This window comes from Myxocyprinus asiaticus, chromosome 8, assembly GCF_019703515.2.
Source record: "Myxocyprinus asiaticus isolate MX2 ecotype Aquarium Trade chromosome 8, UBuf_Myxa_2, whole genome shotgun sequence".
Taxonomy (NCBI): Eukaryota; Metazoa; Chordata; class Actinopteri; order Cypriniformes; family Catostomidae; genus Myxocyprinus; species Myxocyprinus asiaticus.
The window spans coordinates 26,844,364-26,867,204 of record NC_059351.1 but is presented as its reverse complement, the minus strand read 5'-3'; the positions used below and the strand labels follow the sequence as shown (position 1 = coordinate 26,867,204).

The 22,841-nt window shown below is 42.2% G+C and overlaps 1 protein-coding gene across 1 annotated transcript; it reads right to left on the bottom strand.

Annotated features, from left to right (window-relative positions):
* Window positions 1-10,201: 10,201 nt before the first annotated feature.
* On the bottom strand, window positions 10,202-21,841 carry LOC127444974 (NF-kappa-B inhibitor zeta-like). The gene is made up of 10 exons (XM_051704666.1): window positions 21,692-21,841; window positions 21,334-21,421; window positions 21,169-21,202; window positions 20,980-21,074; window positions 20,625-20,738; window positions 13,158-13,221; window positions 12,840-13,009; window positions 12,643-12,753; window positions 11,492-11,659; window positions 10,202-11,313 (listed from the first exon to the last, which is right to left on the bottom strand). Exons 2-10 carry the CDS (start codon window positions 21,358-21,360, stop codon window positions 11,269-11,271), a joined length of 828 nt encoding a protein of 275 aa, XP_051560626.1. The 5' UTR covers window positions 21,361-21,421; window positions 21,692-21,841; the 3' UTR covers window positions 10,202-11,268.
* Window positions 21,842-22,841: the final 1,000 nt, after the last annotated feature.

Sequence of the window (22,841 nt, the reverse complement as noted above, 5' to 3'; positions counted from 1 at the left end):
GGAGTCTCCACTCTCCCCTGAGGGTAACCTGACATGACAGCGCGTCCGCTGTGGTGTTGAGGTCGCCCGGGATGTGAGTGGCTCGTAGCGACTTGAGGCACTGCTGACTCCAGAGGAGGAGACGGCGGGCGTGTTGTGACATGCAATGAGAGCGTAGACTGCCTTGGTGGTTGATGTATGCTACCGATGCTGTGTTGTCTGTCCGGACCAACACGTGCTTGCCCTGGATCAATGGCCGAAACCTCCACAGGGCGAGCAGTACTGCCAACAACTCTAGGCAGTTGATGTGCCAATGCAGCCACGGGCCAGTCCAGGAGCCGGCGGCTATGTGCCCTTTGCATACGGTGCCCCAGCCCATCTTGGAAGCGTCTGTTGTAACCACGACACACCTGGAGACCTGCTCTAGGGGAACCCCTGCCCGTAGAAATGCAAGGTCGGTCCAAGGGCTGAAGAGGCAGTGACAGATCGGTGTGATCTGAAGCCAGTGCTGAAGCGGTCTCATATGCATCAATCTGAGCGGTGTGGCCGCCACTGAGGATGCCATATGCCCCAGGAGCCTCTGAAAAATTTTCAGTGGAACCGCTGTTCTCCATCTGAATGCCTTCAGACAGTTCAGCACCGACTGTGCATGCTCATTCGTGAGGTGCGCTGTCATCGAGTCCAACTCCAGACCGAGAAAAGAGATGCTCTGAACCGGGGAGAGCTTGCTCTTTTCCCAGTTGACCCGAAGCCCCAGTCATCTGAGGTGCTGGAGCATGAGGTCCCTGTGTGCGCACAGCAACTCTCAAGAGTGAGCTAGGATTAGCCAGTCATAGAGATAGTTGAGAATGCGGACGCTCACTTCCCTTAGCGGGGCAAGGGCAGCCTCTGCAACCTTCGTGAAGACGTAAGGGGACAGGGACAGGCCGAAGGGGAAGACCTTGTACTGGTACACCTGGCCTTCAAAGGCAAACCGCAGGAAGGGTCTGTGTCGAGGTAAGACCGAGATGTGAAAGTATGCGTCCTACAGGTCTACCGCCATGAGCCAATCTTGATCTTGATGCCAGACGCTCTCTAGAATGCGTTTTTGCATCAGCATCTTGAACGGGAGTCTGTGCAAAGCCTGGTTCAGTACTCACAGGTCCAGGTTTGGTCGCAACCCACCACTTTTCTTCGGTACGATGAAGTAAGTGCTGTAGAACCCTTTCTTCATCTCGGCTGAAGGGACAGGCTCTATCGCGCCCTTACGCAGAAGGGTAGCGATCTCTGCATGCAAGGTAGAGGCGTTCTCGGCGTTCTCACGGGGAGGGGCTGCGGCAGAGCCGGTGTTGTTGCTGCAGGAGGACGCCCTTGGCGACGAGCAGACAGAGTGAGGGGTCTTAAGCCGTGCCGGGGCAGGATATGTTGAAAGACCTCCGTCTGCTTCTTCACCGCTGAGAACTGCTGGGCAAGGTCCTCGATGGCGTCGCCAAACAGGCCAACCTGGGAAATGGGGGCGTCAAGAAACCGTGCCTTGTCTGCCTCTCCCATCTTGACCAAGTTGAGCCAGAGATGGCGCTCCTGGACAACCAGGGTGGACATCACCTTCCTGAGAGACCGCACCGTGACCATCGCCCGGAGAGCAAGGTCGGTCACCGAGCGCAGTTCCTGCATCAATCCCGGGTCAGAACTACCCTCGTGTAGTTCTTCTAGCGCCTTGGCTTGGTGTACTTTCAGGAGAGCCATGGCGCTAACCAGTGCTAACCGACACAGCCTCAAACCCGTAAGTAGAAGAACCGGTGCGGGGAGCCGCTGGGGTCTGCAACGTTGCCATGGTCATGTTCTCGCAATGAGGACATGACTCATCCATGAACGATGTCTCCACGTGGACAGTGCCCAAACACGTAAGACAGCGATTGTGGCCATCAGAAGCGGAGAGATATCGACCGCAACCAGGAATAACACACAAACGGAAAGGCATCTTTAAAAAGACGTTCCGTGTGTGCTGCTCTTTTAGAAAGAAAATATACTCTTTTTAGAATATACTCTTTTAGTTGTTTCTGCCGAAGCGCCCAGGGGCGTCCACTGCACTCCATGGGTGCAGAGGGGGAGAAGCCGCTGAAATGCGCCATAGAATCCAGCAGATGAGGTGAATGAACTTCGCGGATGAATTCAGCTTCAATGAATAGAACCGCTCGGCTCCGAAGAGAAAATCTGAATGAGTGGTTGCATACCAGCTCCTTTTATACCCGTATGTCTGGGGGAGTGGCATGCAAATTCCACTCGCCAATTCTCATTGGCCTTTTTTAAAAAAAGCAGAGGTGTTTGGGGCTCCCAAGAGTGACCCCTAGTGTCACTACATCGACACAATGTCGAGTGGGTGACAGATAGGGAACAATGCAAGGTGGACACATGCATTTTGTATTTGACATTATTCTAAACAATTTTGTAGCAGTTTGGGTAAATATAAGAGGACTATTTTAAAGTCTGTTGTAAGAGCCACACTTCCTGCTGCCAGGTGTTGGCACTATGACCGTGACCCAAAATAGTCACATCCATGTGATTAGCCCTTAAGACTAAACATACATCTCAATTTGGATCTAAATCACACATTGCACACAGAAGATATGTGACACTTCCTGTTTCCCATTTTCTCCATTAATTTAATGCCTCGCCATGGCAACACCATTCGATATATAAAAAATCTGTTAACATTTTAGCATTTTCAATGTCTTGGCATAATATTGACTAAATGTGGTGACAGTCTCATGAATCCCCTAGGATGAGTATTTAAAAGACTGCAATATTAAAAAAATAAAAAATGGCCAACATCCTGTTGGGCGGATCTAATAACCGTATTATGAAAGGTGTCCGGGTTGATGGCAACTATATATATACCAATTTTGGTGACTGTAGGTGAAAATGGGAGTGCTACAGAGGCCGTCTTACATGCCCATTTTAAAGGGGTTGCTACAGAGCCCCCCTATACGCCCATGTGTGAACTTCTGCCCAGCCCTAATGGCCAATGACTCTGATGTGTTTGTTAAATTTCATGAAATTTTAAGCATGCCAAGTGCCTCAAAAACACCCAAATATAGGAAGGAATAATAACAATGAATGTGCTGCCATGGCAACAGTATTTAAGATATCAAATATCTCTTGACAGTTTTACATCAGCAGTGTCTTGACATTATTCTAAAGAATTTTGAAGCAATTCATGTAAACATAAGAGGGCTATTTTAAAGTCTGTTAAAAGTGCCATACTTCCTGCTGTCAGTTAGTGGTGCTATGTTCGTGACCCATAATATCCGCATAAATGTGATCAGCCCCATTACCAAACATACAGCTGAATTTTTATAAAAATCATACAATGCACACAGAAGATATAAGAAACTTCCTGTTTCACATTTTTAGCTATAAATGTATTGCCTCGCCATGACAACACCATTCAATATATAAAAAATCTGTTTGCAATTTAGCATCTTCAATGTCTTGGCATAATGTTACCTACATTTGATGCCAGTCACATTAATCCCCTTGGAGGAGTATTTAAAAGTTCAGGGCCTGCATTTTTCAAAAAATCCAAATTCAATCCAAAATGGCCAACTACCTGTTTGGTGGAGCTAATGACTGTAATCTTGAAAGTTGTCTGGCTTGAAGAGATCAATATATGTAGCAAGTTTGGTGACCATAGAAGAAACTGACCCCAGCACTTTTGTCAAAAGGTGGCGCTACAGATCTCCCCAGCCACACCCATGTGTTAACTTTTGCCCAGGCCTAATGGCCGACAACACTGATGTGTGTGCAAAATATCATGAAAATTCAAGCATGCCACGTACCTCAAAAACATGTGAATATACATAAAAAGGAATAATGACATTTAATGTGTTGCCATGGCTACACTATTTAAGATATCAAAAATCCCTTCAGAATTTTTAATCTACACAGTCTTGACATTATTCTAAAAATATTTGAAGCAATTCAGGTAAGCACAAGAAGGATTTTTCAAAGTCTGTTAAAAGTGCCACACTTCCTTCCGCCAGTTGGTGGCGCTACGACTGTGACCCACAATAGCCACCTCATTGTGATCAGCCCATAAGGGCAAACATACGGCTAAATTTTTATGTAAATTGCCAATGCACGCAGAAGATATGAGACACTTCCTTTTTCCCTTTTTTTGACGTTACTTTAGCACATTGCCAAGGCAACATCGTTCGATATATCAAAAATCTGTTTGCAATTTAGCATCATCAATGTCTTGGCATGATGTCACCCACATTTGGTACCTGTAACATGAAATCCCTAGGAGGAGTATTTCAAATTCCAGAGCATGCATTTTTCAAACAATCCAAAATGGCTGAATTCTTGTTGGGCGTAGCTTATGACTGTCAGTGTGAAAGTTGTCTGGCTTGATGAGATCTATATGTGTACAAAGTTTGGTGACTGTAGCTCAAAAAGGATGTGCTACAGAGCCCCCCGAACATACCCATCTTCTAGGTGGCACTACAGAGCCCCCCTGCATGCCTCTCCCCCTGCAAAATTGCCCAGCTCTAATGGCCGACGATTCTACATTTACATTTACATTTATGCATTTAGCAGACGCTTTTATCCAAAGTGACTTACAGTGCCCTTATTACAGGGACAATCCCCCTGGAGCAACCTGGAGTTAAGTGCCTTGCTCAAGGACACAGTGGTGGTGGCTGTGGGAATTGAACCGACAGCCTTTTGCTTACCAGTTCAGTGCTTTAGTCCAGTTTTGTGTGCAAACTTTTAAGAGTTGTCACGCATGTTAAGTACCCCAAAAGTACCGAAAACCTTGAAAAGAAAAAGAAGAATCCTTAGAAGAACAATAGGACTTCCGCACTTTCCGTGCTTGGGCCCTAATAATAATAATCCTAAGAAGAACAATAGGGTCTCTGCACATTCAGTGCTTGGGCCCTAATAAAGAGAACTCCTTAGAAGAACAATAAGGCCTCGCAGTTTCAGTGCTTGGGCCCTAATAATAATCCTTAGAAGAACAATAGGGTCTCTGCACTTTCAGTGCTTGGGCCCTAATGAAGAAAAACCCATAGAAGAACAATAGGGCCTCGCACTTTCAGTGCTTGGGCCTTTATAATCCTTAGAAGAACAATAGGGCCTCCACACTTTCAGTGCTTGGACCCTAAATAATAATCCTTAGAAGAACAATAGGGTCTCCGCACTTTCAGTGCTTGGGCCCTAATAATAACAATCCTTAGAAGAACAATAGGGTCTCTGCACTTTCAGAGCTTGGGCCCTAATGAAAACTGAGGTTTAAGTGGGTTTACAAGGACTTTGTTTTAGGTTGCAAACTGGTAATTACAAGGGTATTACGCTATAAATGTGGTTTATGAGGACATTTCTAGTGTCCCCATAATTCAAATCACTTAAAAAACATATTAAACGATGTTTTATTGAAAATGTAAAAATGCAGAATTTTTTTTGTGAGGGTTAGGTTTAGGGGTAGGGATAGGGTTAGGGGATAGAATCTATAGTTTGTACAGTATAAAAATCATTATGTCTATGGAGAGTCCTCATAATGATAGCTACACCAACATATGTGTGTGTGTGTGTGTGTGTGTGTGTGTGTGTGTGTGTGTGTGTGTGTGTGTGTGTGTGAATGATCTATATAAAGACTGCCACTGTTTGATGACACATCAGTGCAGGAACTCAGATAGGAAATACAAGCACCTGCTGGAGGATGTAGGAGTTCCCGTACTGTCACATCAACATTGAGACTTCAGTGTAAAACATAAAGCCGAGCTTTAATACTGTCCTGAGATCATTTATATTGAGTCCTTTATATGACTGAGTTGTGTAAATGAAGAAAGTGGATTAAATCATCAGGAACACAAAAACTGGATCAGACGTTTGAGTTTAACTTTTTTTAATGTTTGCCCAATTTATTATCCAATCTGTATGAGCTTTAGAAAGATAAATAATATTTATTAAAATGTTTGGTTTTGTAAATGAGCATTTCTGAATCTGTTACGATGATGTTATTCATCTGCATAAAAACACTCAAGGACCCATAATCAGACCAAATTGATGGCAAACGTTTCTGTTAAATGTTTTCATGAATTTAATTTGAGCATTGTTGTCATGTCACAAAGACTATGTTTTTAATATCTGTGTTTGGAGTGACCACATTAGAGCTCATTAGAGGATATTTTATTTCTTTAATGAAAATTCATCATTCCATCCTGTTGATAAAGTTCATTATTATTGTTTGTTAATCTATTGTTAAAGTTTTAACGTTGTGGAAAACATATTGTGTACGGTCAAAGGCCTGTGGTAAACAAAGCATGAAAACCTCACAAAACTCACATGACTTTAGTTTAATAATGTTTACATCAAGCCTCAAATTACAGGTCGAGCATCAGTTTGATTACACAGCTTATTTTGAAGTCAAGCATTGATTTAATTTAATAGGCTATAACATCGTTAACAAACAAATAAAACTAATTAGAATAACAATTTTGTTGTGATCAGACTTCTTGAATTCCTTCAATAGTGTGTTGACTCAGTCATGTTTATTTTGCCAGTAAAAACAAATTAAACACACCTGACAGATGCAGGTAACTTTTGTTTGAAACAGTCTCTTCACTATATCACTATATAGTTTTGTCTGAAATTCAGAAGCAGTCAACATCAACAACTTGTTCAGTTACCTCTTCTAGCAGTCCAAAAAGCATCAGGAGATTAAGTGATGGTAAACATTAGCAGAATTTATTGAATAATCTTAGTTCTGTCTTTCTCAATGCTCAGTCTGACCAGCACAAGTTCAGAAAGTGTTATTATACCAAGCAAAGATGATGGAAAATTACTGCTTCACAACATCGTCCTGTAACGTTGAAGACCTTAAATGGAGACAACTCAATATCTCTAACTTACAGTATGAAGCCAATGCTGCACACAATATAAGATTAAACAGAATTCATAATGCATAGCAAGAAAAAATTTAAAAGAAAAGTATGATAGCTCTCTTGGACATTCTAATAAACTCAAATGAGATCTTTAAATTCATAATTGTAATAATTCATTGATCATCTTTAAGAAATGCCAAAGCAACATAATTTTACAATAAATCTGCTTAGAGAAGTTTAATGTTCTTCTTTATTCTGTGTTTGCTAGTTTCAGAGTTGAATGGTAATGTCTGGTTAATACAATTTTATTTTAACAAAATAAAGTGAATTCTCACCTATTCAACATGCTTTATTTGCATGCAGCTGTATATTTCAGCCATGTTCTCATTGTTAATACACACAGGCCAATGCATCTTTCCTGATGCTCAAACTGAACATCAGTCAAAATCAGGGCAGTTTCTGAGCATATAGGGGCCCTAAGTAAATTCCTACTTGAAGGTCCCCTGCAATCCCCCCGAACCCCCACTCGGATCATTTTCCCTACCCTCTCTGGCCACAAGGGGGCCCACAAGGGGGAACTTATTCACGGAAGCGCCATCTTTGATTTTAAACGGGAATGACAACGAGGCTGTGAGGGATAGATGTACAGTCTCTTCAGTGGGTTGTACTCTAGTAAAAAAAAAAGTGTTTTGGATCGTTCCTTGGATGATGGTAATCCAGGATGTTGGTGATCTAGAAGCTTTATTCAGCTTTATACCATGCATGCCATTGAAGAGACGGTACGTTTGTTGGGCCCCCTGGTGGCTCGGGGGCCCTACTTATAGCTAGAAATGGTCCTGGTCAAAATCATTATTTAAAAAAATCTCATGTTACTTGTCTTTTATTTCTTCAAGATCACACTGTTAAAGACAAACAAGATATGCTGCTAACAAAATGAAAAGGCATGTAAACAAAAACACAGACACCAGGAAACCTGAGATGAAGCATCATATTTTCACCTTTCAGGTACATTTTTTTGTCAGTAAGAGGGAATTTACTGATGTTCTGTGAGTCACTGGGACTCTTCATGAAACCTGATGTGCACTGAACTGTGAAACACACACACACACACACGCGAGACAAACTGTATTAAAGTCAGTGTTTTTTAAGTCACTGATCGAACAGGAATGTGATGTTAATGAATGAAATAACTGAAGCAAGAGGGACAGATCACTTGTCTCAGCGCTCACAATACAATGAGGAAAACTTCTGTCTGTTATATAAAGACATATTAATTTCACTTTCCTCTTTTAAAATGAAGGTCATTTTACACAATATTCTCCTAAAAGTATTTTTCAGTGTCTTCCGTGTTCATATATTTAACCTGAGAGTGAAAACACACACTTGACTGAACTTGTTTGACACAATTTTTAAAACCCCTTTGTTCAGTGTTTCTCAATGCTTTGAAAACTCCAGTGTAATCCATTTTGGATATCTCTGTAATCTAACACACCTTATTCATGTCATGGAGCTTCTGAGTGAATCAGTCATGTTCAGTAAGTGTAGAAGCAGGATAGAAAACCAATAAACTCAAAGCTCATTGTATGATAGACAGGTAACAGTTTCAAACCAAACATCATATATACAGGTGCATCTCAATAAATTAGAATGTCATGGAAAAGTTCATTTATTTCAGTAATTCAACTCAAATTGTGAAACTCGTGTATTAAATAAATTAAATGCACACAGACTGAAGTAGTTTAAGTCTTTGGTTCTTTTAATTGTGATGATTTTGGCTCACATTTAACAAAAACCCACCAATTCACTATCTCAAAAAATTAGAATATGGTGACATGCCAATCAGCTAATCAACTCAAAACACTTGCAAAGGTTTCCTGAGCCTTCAAAATGGTCTCTCAGTTTGGTTCACTAGGCTGCACAATCATGGGGAAGACTGCTGATCTGACAGTTGTCCAGAAGACAATCATTGATACCCTTCACAAGGAGGGTAAGCCACAAACATTCATTGCCAAAGAAGCTGGCTGTTCACAGAATGCTGTATCCAAGCATGTTAACAGAAAGTTGAGTGGAAGGAAAAAGTGTGGAAGAAAAAGATGCACAACCAACCGAGAGAACCACAGCCTTATGAGAATTGTCAAGCAAAATCGATTCAAGAATTTGGGTGAACTTCACAAGGAATGGACGGAGGCTGGGGTCAAGGCATCAAGAGCCACCACACACAGACATGTCAAGGAATTTGGCTACAGTTGTTGTATTCCTCTTGTTAAGCCACTCCTGAACCACAGACAACGTCAGAGGCGTCTTACCTGAGCTAAGGAGAAGAAGAACTGGACTGTTGCCCAGTGGTCCAAAGTCTTCTTTTCAGATGAGAGCAAGTTTTGTATTTCATTTGGAAACCAAGGTCCTAGAGTCTGGAGGAAGGGTGGAGAAGCTCATAGCCCAAGTTGCTTGAAGTCCAGTGTTAAGTTTCCACAGTCTGTGATGATTTGGGGTGCAATGTCATCTGCTGGTGTTGGTCCATTGTGTTTTTTGAAAACCAAAGTCACTGCACCCGTTTACCAAGAAATTTTGGAGCACTTCATGCTTCCTTCTGCTGACCAGCTTTTTAAAGATGCTGATTTCATTTTCCAGCAGGATTTGGCACCTGCCCACACTGCCAAAAGCACCAAAAGTTGGTTAAATGACCATGGTGTTGGTGTGCTTGACTGGCCAGCAAACTCACCAGACCTGAACCCCATAGAGAATCTATGGGGTATTGTCAAGAGGAAAATGAGAAACAAGAGACCAAAAAATGCAGATGAGCTGAAGGCCACTGTCAAAGAAACCTGGGCTTCCATACCACCTCAGCAGTGCCACAAACTGATCGCCTCCATGCCACGCTGAATTGAGGCAGTAATTAAAGCAAAAAGGAGCTCCTACCAAGTATTGAGTACATATACAGTAAATGAACATACTTTCCAGAAGGCCAACAATTCACTAAAAATGTTTTTTTAATTGGTCTTATGATGTATTCTAATTTTTTGAGATAGTGAATTGGTGGGTTTTTGTTAAATGTGAGCCAAAATCATCACAATTAAAAGAACCAAAGACTTAAACTACTTCAGTCTGTGTGCATTGAATTTATTTAATACACAAGTTTCACAATTTGAGTTGAATTACTGAAATAAATGAACTTTTCCACGACATTCTAATTTATTGAGATGCACCTGTATATAATTATAATCATTACAATTATTGTAAATAATAACAAGATCTTCCGATCTCCTTTGAAGATTCTTTCGAAGAGCAGGTCTGATGGATTTTCTTATCAGTTTTCTGCTTTAAATCTCTTTTGTAATCTGACATGAGTTTTACATCAGTGTGTCAATGAAACACTCCCATGAGAAAAGTCGATTACAGCTAATCTTTATTTGAGATTCAATTACAGTTGACAATTCAAACATACAGAATATCAAATTACCTGAATAAACTTCACAAAGAAAAGACACTACATTGATAAAATACACTTTAAAAACCCTCCTTATGAATAACAGAATAATGCTGTACGAAACAAATACAGAATAAAATTCCCATCACCATGAAAACATAAATACATCAGCAATATCATGTCGAGCTATTGTACACTCACATCATCTCTCTGTTTTCATTAAACTCTTGAATCATGTTTATGTCAGTTTACATCAGAGTTTTACTGTTGAACTTGATTAAGTTACAATAGAATAGAACAAATAAAATATTAATCTAGAATAATTAAAGGGTTTATAAAGAGAGTCCAACTGCAGTCATGTGATCCCACAAAGAATTAATCAGCAATTAAATAAATTCCCAAAGACACAGTGCATGAACATATGCCCGTCACGTATCTGGAACGTTCTGTTTCATCAGGTTTAAAGTTACAGATTAAACTCGTCATGTTTGTTTAACAGACGAACCACCAAGTTAAAAACCTCTTTCGTTTTTTCACGAAACACAAACACATTGACAAAAAATTTATAATAAAATGATGAAAATAATAATGTGAAGATTGCACTGAGATTACAGTAACCAGACTTTTACACACCAATCAAATGCAACATTTCAGAGCTATTCCTGAACCACAAAATTTACCATTCACTCCAGTTACTGAATCTGGATTCAAACTCACTCAGTTTCTTTCTTACACTTTGTCTTCAATGGTTGTTACCAATCTGATTGTTTTAGATTTGTTATTTCTGAATACATTCATGAGAACATTCTGTGGATCCGTCTGATGTTCAGACACTTTCTCTGAATTGTTGCTCTCTCGTTCTTGTGCTGTCGACTACTCAGTAGTGAACAATGATGAAACTGTTTCATAGAAACAACCGACATCTGCCTGATGGGCAAATTAATCTGTACAGACCGAACTGTCTGACTGACAGCGTTTCTCAAAGAATCGGACTGGCGCTCATGAGCGGGAATGCCCTCCTCGACCTTTCAGTATCTGGCGCACCTGCGGAATTCCATAAATAAAATGTGATGATGTCTGAACTGTCAGTTTAGTAACTGTAAATCAAAGCTTCACATGAGACATCAGAGATAAATATATAAAATATTTAGCATTACATGAAGACAATTGGTCGCAGATGTCGGTAATTAAAATGAGACTGAAGCGTTTGTGTTTGCAGTACCTGTTCTCCCAGCGGACCGTCGGACACGAGTTGTGCGGGCTGCTCATTCTCCAGGTTCTTTGTACTCAGATCAGCTCCTCGTTGCAGCAGTAACCGAACCGCATCTACTTGAGTTTGCCGACCCTGTAGAGCACTCACCATGTGTAGCGTCATGTTCCCGTTAAACGCCTGTCAATTATATCACACAGTGTAAGGTCATTGGTATATGTGTATATGGGTTAGTGTCTAGGGGTCAGTTGCAAAAGCTTTGTGCAAGTTACAGCTTTGACTAATTACACTTTACGCACTCCTAAATATTTGAATGTTGCACCGTTATACTTAGATAAAGTGTAAACCTACATGTAAACTAAATATTTACGGAAACCTCTGACCATGAGTAACGGCTGGAATAAAAAAGCAGACTGATTTAATGACATCAATGAGCTCATGTTTTACGTGACAGACTTCAATCCTTTAGACCAAAAAGATAATGATGACATTTACACTCATTTACTTTTACATAGAGAACATTATTTAAAAAACGGACTTCTTAAAACTGACTTTCATAAAACCAATCTAACGGTGCACTCTCCAATGTGCATCGCCCCGGTGTCACTGACGTGCATAGTTTCTACACATTTAAAATATATAGGATATTAAAATGGATAAATGGTTTAGTCTGTTGTATTAGTATTTATTTATTGGCACTTATTAAATTTTAGATACAGTTACTGAATATTAATATTTACATATAATAAATAATAAATTTTAATATTTAATAATTTTTTACAAATTATATTTCAATGGTAACGTAATTTATCCATGCTGATAGTTACACGAGACAAAAAAGGTTTAAACATCAACTATAACAAGATAAAACTGAAATTCATGGCTTTTTAACTGTTCTGCTGACCAATTTGAGGGTTGCTTATTGGATCAATAAAGGTAAACATCATATTACACACCTCCACATTACGCAGAGCTTACGACCTACTAGTGAAGTATTGCCTTGAGAACTGGTGGTGCAACTAAATTAAACACTGATTTAGTTACAAATGAACTAATAGTTACTAAGCCCTTCGTTTGAATTTCATGTGCTAATTTAAATGAGACTGAACACACAGCTGGTGCAACACGACCCAGGTGAATGAAACTTGAAACTGTCAACTGACCTTTGCGTTTATCACAGAGAAGTAGTTTGACTGGTTCAGAAACACACGCAGCGGCTCAACATTTGCCTCTTCAGCAGCGATGTGCAGAGCCGTGCGGCCGCTTTTTTGGTCCTGTTTCAAACATGGTAAAAATGCTTGACTGATGAAGCACAACAAACACAAACACACAAGAGACTCACAAACACAACAACATTCACCTTGGTCTCAAGAGAAGCTCCCATGAGCAGCAGCATGTTGATACAGTCACTCAGCTCTTTCCTCCTCTGGACCAGACTGACAGTGTGAGCCGAGGACGGGGTCACGTGACACAACAGCTCCTGCACCACGGCATTATGGGACAGAACTGCAATATGTAGAGCTGTGAGTCCTACAAACACCAACAGAAAAACATTTGTCATTCCTCTTCAGCAGCAGCATTGAGTCATATTCAAATATCAGCAGTCGATGAGCAATTCCATGTACTGTAGTTCACGTGTCTGTGACAAAAAAACCTGCTGACAAAAGATCAAACTGACCATCATAGTTCACTCTCTCCGTGTTGACGTGTCGGCCGCTAGTCTGCATGTATTTCTGAATAACCTGTTGAGAGTGATAAGAGTTGCAGACAGAACTGATCTGAACATGTTCCATACTGTGGAATTCTGGGAGTGTTTGAGAACGAACTTCTGGAATGCTCACAGAAACACAATTAATGATCACAACAGTGTTTGCGTGCCACAATCTGTCAACCGTTAAGGCTGACAGACAAACAGGCTTGTTGTTTTTTACTTTTATCAAAGAGGTTTTGTGTTGTGTGACCAGTTCTACTGGACGGGGGAATTTTTGCATGCTGTTGTTTTGAGGAAATGCACATGAGTCAACTGTGTTATGAGGAAGTTTGAGATTATTATGATGGAATTACAGACAGCAACTGTTGAGAGATGATGAGAAAATGATAAGAGAAAATACAGCGGCTAACAGACGCATGAGGAGGAGTTGAAAATACTGGAAATGAGGAAACCTCGCTGTCCTCACATAAGAGACATTTACATGAGAGAGACCAAGAGCTGAACATTATTAATATTATGATACATTATTATAATACGCATTTCATTCCGGCTTATCTGTGGTCTGTATCACATCTGTGGTGTGTTTCACTTATAACAAGTATTGTAAAAACAAAGGATACCAGTTTTACTTTATTTTGGTGTAATTACAAAACATTTTTATTGCAGGATACTGTTCAAAGGTAATGATGTCATGACCAGATGCATATACTGAGGAGTATCTTTAAAAAAAATGAGATCCGAGTCCAATTTTAGTGGCAGAGACAGTGTGAATGCAAAGAAAACTGGGACCTTTTTCATTTGGTTCACTTAAAGGGGTTTGAAATGTGGTTCTTTCAAAGGAACTCAACTGTGAAAACACTTTCCAGCGACATGGTGAGAATGGTCTAGCCCTGTGACATGATATTAGTTGATAAAATTAGTGTCTAACCTGCATATATTTGGTTATAAAAACTGTGGTTGTCTGTTGAGGGAAAGGGAGTAAACAGGCAATGAAACCTGTAGCGAGTTGGTGTGGCCTTTCTCAGCACACACACGTAATGGTGATCGGCCCCAGCAGTCCAGCGTGTTTACTTCTGCTCCGAGTGAAAGCAGATCTTGTGCAATCAGATGTTGATTTGCTGCAACACTCACCTGAAACGCACTCTGATTGGAGGAAAAATGATATTACAGTGCGAGTTTATAACAAGGCACATATACATCTCAGTGTCATACAGGGGTGCGTTCAGTAACAAGCATTCACATTCACAGTTCATAACATCAGTCAAACCGCACACACCTGTCTGTTGTGTTCTTTTATGTCCAACATGTCAATGGTGGCCATTTTTTTGGTGAGCACGTACGCCAGCGCTCTGCGGCCCTGAGCTACAGCGATGTGTAAGAACCTGCAGTGCAGTCACAACATCAATCCACAGCTCTCCTAAGACTTTGTGAACTTACAGAATAGCCCATAATTCTATATTTATCACCAAAAGATATTTTTGACTGAGATTTGTGAATCTTAAGCAGGCCCAGATCTAGAAATATAAAATTAAGGGGGCAATAACCAATGACGGAGGGATGTTGAACGAGGGGGGGAGGCATTGGTTAGCGCCATGATGCCAAGTGCTTCACTTGCACTTGGGGGGGCATAGGGATAATTGCGGAACCCGCACCCCCCTAGATCCAGCCCTGCTTAAATGATAATGATTTGAAATTGGTACTTTTTATTTAATTTGCATTGGTTGTATAAAGAACGTCTCAGTTACGTACATAACCTCGGTTCCCTGATACGAAGGGAACGCCTTCTTAAACAACCTATTTGAAACCTCTCAACAGTAACGCCAATATTCTAATATTGCTATGGTGTTTGAGCCCTGCCTGTTTTGGCGCAAAACTGTCCGCTAAAAAAAACAGGTGCACAAACACCATTTCCTGAGAATTTCTGACTGAGCACAAGGAGCACATCGCTCGTGCCTCAAGAACTCTGAGTCTTGTAATGCGGCTAGCATTCGCAATGTCTCGTTCCCTTTGTCTCAGGGAACCGAGGTTACATACGTAACCAAGACATTCCCTTACGACTTAGTACACTAGACATTGCGTTTATTAACGCATATGGGGAACAGAATCCCATCACGCCGCACTACAAGACATAACCTCCCAGAAAGAAAGCATGATGCCACAGTCTCGTGGGACGGCGACATAAGTATGCCGCAGTGAGTGACCCTCGTGTTGGGCCAGAAGGGAAGCACTTAGAATGAATATATGAACTATAGTCATATAGTATGAATTAACTCTTCCACGAACCCAGCCGGGAAGAGGGTTTATTTATAATGTAAGTGCTTGGGCCTGAATGCAGGTGGTTGTGTAAAACGGGGAGCTCGTCCTTAAAGGGAGGAGCATAAGTATATATATATATGTGGCCAATGAATAGCAAGCGCTCTAAAAAGAGAAGACTTGTGAAGAGAGAGACGTTACGTCTAGGTTGTAAAACCTTGCAAATGTGTTTTGAGAAGATCTTCCTGCTGAAAAACATGTGTCTTGTAAAGACACACCATTCGTCCATGCCCATGAGGAGGCCATGGCTCTAGTTGAGTATGCTTTAACACCAACTGGGCAAGTCTTACCCTGTGACTCATAAGCCAGGGTAACTGCATCGACAATCCAGTGAGAAAGTCTTTGCTTGGAGATGGACATTCCTTTTGTACATCATCCATAGCATACAAAGAGCTGATCAGACAGTCTGAACTGGCATGTATGCTCAACGTATGCGTGTAGTGCCCACACATGGCATAACAAATGCAATGATTGTTCCTCAAATTAATTAAATGGAGGAGGGAAGAATGCCTGAAGGTGAACCACCTGCGCTCTGAAGGGTGTGGTTAGGACCTTAGACAAAAAGCCTTTTCTGGGTTTGACAGTAGCTTTTGAAAGACCGGGGCCAAACTCCAGACATGAATTGTCAATTGATAGTGCATGCAGATCACTGACCCGCTTTACTGAAGCCAGAGCCAGCAGTAGTGCGGTCTTAGTGCAGTCCAAAAGCTCGAAGGGGGGCCCTGCGAGATCCTTTAGGACTAAAGTTAGGTCCCAAGTCAGGACTGTGGCCAGGTGAGGTGGGTTTAATCATCTTGCTCCCTTAAGGAACCTTATGATTAAATCATGCTTGCCTACAGAGGTGCCGGCTTCATGTGCGTGATACACAGATATAGTTGCCACATACACTTTGAGCACTGACGGGGTGAGTCCTGCGTCTAATCACTCTTGAAGAAATATTAGAATTTCATGTATGGGTCAGTTTACTGGGTCTTTGCCATGTGAGAGACACCAATCAGTGAACACCTTCCATTTTAGCGTGTAGAGGTGTCTCGTGGACTGCGCTCTGGCCTGTAAAATGGTGTTCATGACTGAATGTGTCAGTTCTGGCATGTTTTAGCATGCCCCGTTCAGGGGCCACACATGCAAGTTCCACAGCTGGGGCTGGGGATGTCAGATTGCGCCTTGTGCCTGAGAGAGGAGATCCCTCCTCAGCTGTATTTCACATGACGAGCTGAACAGCATCTCTATCATTTCCGGAAACCATGGCTGATTGGGCCATTTCGGCACAACCAATAGAATCGTTTCCTTGTCCTCTTGGACTTTGCATATGACAGAGTGAATCCGCTCCCAGTGGGGCTTGTGACTTCGAGTACCAGAGGGGACAGTGGGTATTCCCCACTGAGGCAAACAGATCGATTTCTGCTTTGCTAAATATTTCCCAAATCCTCAATACAGTTTGAGGATGAAGTCTCCATTCGCCCGGTATCACCCCTTGGCATGACAGTAGGTCCGTTCCGTAATTCAGGTGGCCTGGGACAAATGTCTCTCTCAGGGAGATGAGATAACACTCACTCCATAGGAGGAGGCGATGCATCAATCTCAACAGTGGCGGTGAATGAATTCCGCCTTTGCCGATTTTTATATGCCACAAATGTCCATGTTGTCTAAGCGAACCAGGACATGACAGTTTGCGATTTCTCACTGAAAAGCCTTTAAGGCTAGAAATACAGCTGATCGCTCTAGGCGGTTGATGTGCCATGCTTTCTTCACCCCTGTCCAGGTGCCGAAAGTCAGGTGTCCATCGCACACTGACCCCCAACTTCAGTCAGTAGTCACCACTTTCCACCTGACAACTTGCCCCAGCGCGACACCTCACTGGTAAAATGCAGGAGCTGTCCATGATGCTAAAGCAGCTATACAGCGGCGGGATATAGTGATGCGCATGCACCCTTGGCGCCAAGCATGTTGTGGCACACAGTGCTTCAGTCAGCACTGAAGAGATCTCATGTGTAAGAGACCTAATGGAATGACGGCGGATGCTGCTGCCATAAATCCCAATGCTTTCTGAAACAGCTTCAGGTGGAAGTGTTCTCCCCAGTTTGAACTGAGACAGATACTGTAGAATGGCCTGAATGCGCTCGCTCATGAAATGCACGCGCCCCCTTGTGGAGTCGAGGCGGTCTCCCAAAAAGGAGATTTGTTGGCTGGGGGAGAGGGTGCTCTTCGCCCAGTTCACATTGAGGCCCAAGCCGTTTAGATGCTGAAGCAGTAAGTCTCTGTGCTGGCATAACAGTGCCTCTGATTGTGCCAGTAACGGCCAATCGTTGAGGTAGTTCAAGATGCGCATGCTGCTCAGTCTCACAGGGGCGAGAACCGTATCGATGCACTTTGTGAATGTGCGAGGAGCCAGAGACAGTCCAAAGGGCAGGACTTTGAATTGATACGCTGTTCCCTCGAATGCAAATCTCAAAAAAATCCTGTGATGTCGTACAATTTGGATATGAAAGTACGCATCCTTCAGATCAATTGACGCAAACCAATCGTGTGGGCGTACATGCAATAAGATCTGTTTCTGAGTAATCATTTTGAACAGGCGCTTTGTGAGTGCGAGATTTAAACGTCTCAGATCCAGGATCGGCCGAAGCCCACCATCTTTTTTTGGACAGGAAAATAACAGCTTTAAAACCCTTTTTGGGCTTGACAATTTGGTACAATCACGCTTTTCATGAGGAGATTGTGTATTTCGGCTCGTAACACTGGCGCGTCTTCGGACGAAACCATGGAAGACAGAACGGCGCTGAAATGGGGTGGACAGTGTGCAAATTGAATCGTATAACCATGTTCGATTGTTTTTTGCACCCATTCTGAAATACCCATTAGGGCTCGCCATGCATCCGCATAATGGGACAGAGGGCAATTTGGTTTGTTTACCATATGATATAATGTGTTGCTCACTATAGGGAAGCGGTTGCGCATAATGTGTGAGTTTTGAAGAGGAAAAGAGCTCTTTATTGAGAATCTGTCTCCAATCAAGCCTTTTTGGAGCAGACTCGGAGGGAACCGAGGGCTCTGCTTTCCGCTTCAAAGGGTTGTGCCCGTCAGGAGCACTTTTGCTGTGCGTAGTGATATGCGGGTGACGGTGAGGCAGCAGGTATGGGGCTTTTAGTCGGGTGCTGGCTCGAAACAGAGAGGGGGCAAACTGGTTATGATGTACTCTGTTTGGGCAAGTGTCTCCTAGCCTGTGACTGCTGCTGAGTTGCGAAGTAATGCTCAGCATACTTATTCACAGAGCCGCCAAAGAGGCCGGCTAAAGACACTGGAGCATCCAACAGAGTGGCTTTTTCCTTATCACTCATTTCTGTGAGGGTCAGCCATATATGTCGATCCTGAACTGCCAGGTTGCCCATGGACTTGCCGATGGCCTGTGCAGTGACTTTCGTGTCATGCATTGCTAAGTCTGTAGCAGTGCGGAGCTCTTTAAATGTCTCTGAATCGAAGCCGTGCTCATCCATTTGCTTGAGGAGCTTGGCTTGAAATACCTGGAGCACCGCCATTGCGTGGAGTGCTGATCCAGCTTGTCCTGCCGCTGAGTAAGCTTTTCCCGCCAGTGTAGACATTTGTCGACAAGGTTTGGAAGGATGTATGGGGCATGATTTCCATGGCCTGTTACTCGCTGGGCAGAGGTGTGCCGCTACCGCCTCCTCAACAGTAGTTGGGCATAATCGTTTTCTTCCCTGTGATCCACATTAGAGAGGATGGCGTCACTGCACGTGTGCACCGAGAAGGGCGCACGCCAGGACTTAGACAGTTCGTTATGCCCTTTGGGGAAGAATGGGGCAGATTTGCATGATGCTCCCGTTTGACGGCGTCTGGACTGCAGGACCACTCAAGGTGAAGCTCTTCGACCGCCCTTGTAAGGACATGGAGCATCTTCCTGTCAGTGGCGCGTGCACGCTCCTCACCCTCGCTGGGGGGAGGGGCAGCAGCATCATCCACTGACCACTCGCCTGATGTAGCGAGAGACATGACATCGTCATTATTATCCCCAGCATCAGAACCGCTAAACGAGACGAGGCCACCCACTCTTTCAGAAGGCCGGAGCTCGTCTCGCACATAGCGTATCGGTAAACGTGCGCTTCGTAGAGATTGAGGGGCTCGTGGGCGTGTGCCGCCATGAGGACCACCTCAAAGTCATCCTGCTCGACCTCGCGGCCCCACCGAAGTGTCTTGAGACTCATGCCCTCACAGTGAGGACAGTCTGTCTCCATGAGAGCTGTCTCTGTGTGTGCGTGGCCCAGACAGTAAACGCAGCTTTCATGCTGATCTGATGGCGGGATGTGCCTCTCGCACAAGGAACACTTACGGAACGACATCTTTAAAAAGACGTAGACACATTAGTGACTCTTTTAGATATATAAATATATAAATAAATATATATTTACATTTATATCACACAATATACATACAGTTGCTGTGTAAGGTTACACAAACCCTGCCGAAGCACTGCGGGGAATCAGGATGCTGAGGCCCGTTCACCAGCGAAGCATCAAGCGGTGAGGCGGTGTGATGTTCGCCAGAGAATTGCAGGGGAGCGGAAAGCTTCCTGCGAAGATTCCGCCCGCTAACTCATGAATTTCAATGGCGAAGGTAGAGGGCTTCTAGACAAGAAATGATCGCTGTCTTGAAGGAAGAAATTCTGAGAAAATGGTGTTTGTGCACCTGTTTTTGTAGCGGACAGTTTCACGTCAAAACAGGCGGGGCTCAAACACCATAGCCAAGATTAGAATATTGCCGTTATTGTAGAGAGATTTCAACTAAGTTGTGTTAGAAAGCACTCCCCTATATGCGTTAATAAACGCAATGTCAAGTGTACTGAGTCGTAAGGGAGCTCACGTGTCTCCATCGCTGTCTCTAGTGGTGAGCTCCATGTGGCTCAAAGCGGCCAGTTTCTCCTCTTCTTGCTGAATCTGCCATTCAAAAAATGAAACCGGTGGCTCTGCAGTGGCACTGAGTCCAGGCACAGAGCAGTTGAACGTGTTCTGTACGGACTGCTGCTGATGGAATTGCGCTGTACATGTGCTTTTCTACATCAGTGCAAAGTGACTGAAGCAAGTTGTGTTCTTGAGGGGAAGTACACACTGGGACAAACCCTTGTACTGTCACAGAATCAATGGAGAGTCGATCTTTTGTCAGGACGTCACCGATCTCCTCCAACATCTCAGACTCACTGAACAAGCCGTCACTGCATGGAGACTAGAAAAGAGAGAGCAGATCAGTTCTTGAGAAGATTCATAATGAAGCTCTTTGTGGATTTGAACTAGAAGCTTCATTCGAATCAAAATGTATTAAAACTCACGTATGTGAAGTTAGTACAACACAACAGAAACAAACATAAGTCAATGATATTCTTATTAAACTGTACAGCATGTGTAACTTTAAACTCATACGAATATAAACTCATCATTATAACTAATATAAATGAGCATTAATCTACCAGGATGTTTGTGTCGTCTGTTGTTGGTCTTTTAACAGGAGTGTGTGAAATATTCTCCGCTCGTCTCTTTGTTGTCTGCAGCACTCGAATTATGTCTACGATGAAATACAAAATTATATTTCAGTAACTTAAACAATTTCCTGTGATAATTAATACGCATAAACTGCACATGAAAAAGTGTATAGTTACCAGGACAATCAACGTCAATGTGATACTGCTGTGCCTGTGAACAAATAAAAATATCCATTTATATATTTGCATGACAGCAGAATTAAAATAATTTGGATTTACTCAGATCTGCTGGGGCGAGTCATATACGTTAAAAGTAATGTGTTAATGTGATTTAATCGGCACCTGTACATCGTGATGTCGCTTCTGCATAATCAGTTCTTTCACCGTGTTCTTCACACGCACACCTTGAAACCGATTCGGTTTCCGCGCGCTGTACAATTCCACAAAATACATTTAAACTTTTAACTTTAATTAGCAAAATAGTTTCATTAATATCCTCTCTAACACAATGAAAATATAAACCCTTTCGAACCCGAATGGAAACCCGAATGGTCTTTATTTAATTATATTATTGTGCTAAGTGGGCTACTCAATCCAACACTACAGGTTTCAACAATGCTGTTTTCCAGTAAGATATAATTTATTCTACAGACTTTAGATACTTTATGAATGATTAAATTAATTATTAATGGTATCGTACCGTTGAGGCAGTTTTGCGGACTGGACGAATTGCTCTGATCCGAATCCGAATTTGGAGATCCGGCCGAGAGATCCGGTTCTGTTGGAGAAGAACAACCGTAGAATAACCACAGGTGTAACAGACTCGTTATGACATCCGTGTCCCGGTCCAGAAGAGCAAAATAACCCTCAGAAACTCTGTCGATGATCATGATTTCCGCTGTGACGCGAATCCGAACGTTTCATCTGAATGACGCGCCGCAACAGTCACTGAAGTTTTATTCACGAGTGACGTCACGACCTGATTAAATTTTAATCTGCTGTGATTATGATTTAATATGATTTACATAATTTTACAAAGTAAATCGATTGATTAGAATTAATCTGTATTAGATTAAGCTCAGTACAGAATTCAACACCAGTTTACGTACAAAAGTTGTTTAGAAATTGAGCTTGTCCTCTGATAAAAACACGAAGCGAAAGGTTTGAGTTTAAAGGCTTCCTTCCACCATTACGAGTGATTGATTATTGATAAATCTGTTTCCTGTTATTGATGGAGTAATCCGACCAGAAATTATCTAATTGGTCCAGGAAAATAAACCTTTAATTACAAAATGCAATTTAAAAACAAAGAAAAGAATACAAATGTGAAATAAATTAACACTCATTGCATATGCAACACTGAACAGTAGATACAGCTGAATATCCAGAAACGCACATAAATATTTACTATGAAGATTAATGGACTTTTAATGGGTTCAATTGGCTATAAACTATATCAAATAAATTCACATTCACATTTGTTTGAAATCAAATAATTTCACATTCTTACATGCTCTCTACAGCTCAAGGCTACATCTGGTTGAGTTTTGGGGTCTGAGGTATATTTATATAAGGAACTTGGCACTCTGGGTATGAAAAGATTTATGTACTTAAATGAATGTGACAGAAAGCTTTATTCAGATTTCCTTAAAGTGTAAATGTGAGTCCAACATTCACTGTTGTGGAGAGAAAAGGCCAGTCATATTAAATTACCCAACAGTCATAATTGAGAATCAGACACACACAATGAGTGTATATACACTGACGGCCAAAAGTTTGGAATAATGTACAGATTTTGCTGTTTCGGAAGGAAATTGGTACTTTAATTCACCAAAGTGGCATTCAACTGA

What these genes read in the sequence shown, in the direction of transcription:
- LOC127444974 (XM_051704666.1), bottom strand. Translation starts at nt 21,360, where the DNA reads ATGCAGAAGCGACATCACGATGTACAG. An exon ending in CAGTACAAGGGTTTGTCCCA is followed by an intron (nt 13,222 to 20,624) that starts GTGTGTACTTCC and finishes CACTCTCAACAG; the next exon opens with GTTATTCAGAAATACATGCA. An exon ending in TCTCTGTGATAAACGCAAAG is followed by an intron (nt 11,660 to 12,642) that starts GTCAGTTGACAG and finishes TATAATTGACAG; the next exon opens with GCGTTTAACGGGAACATGAC.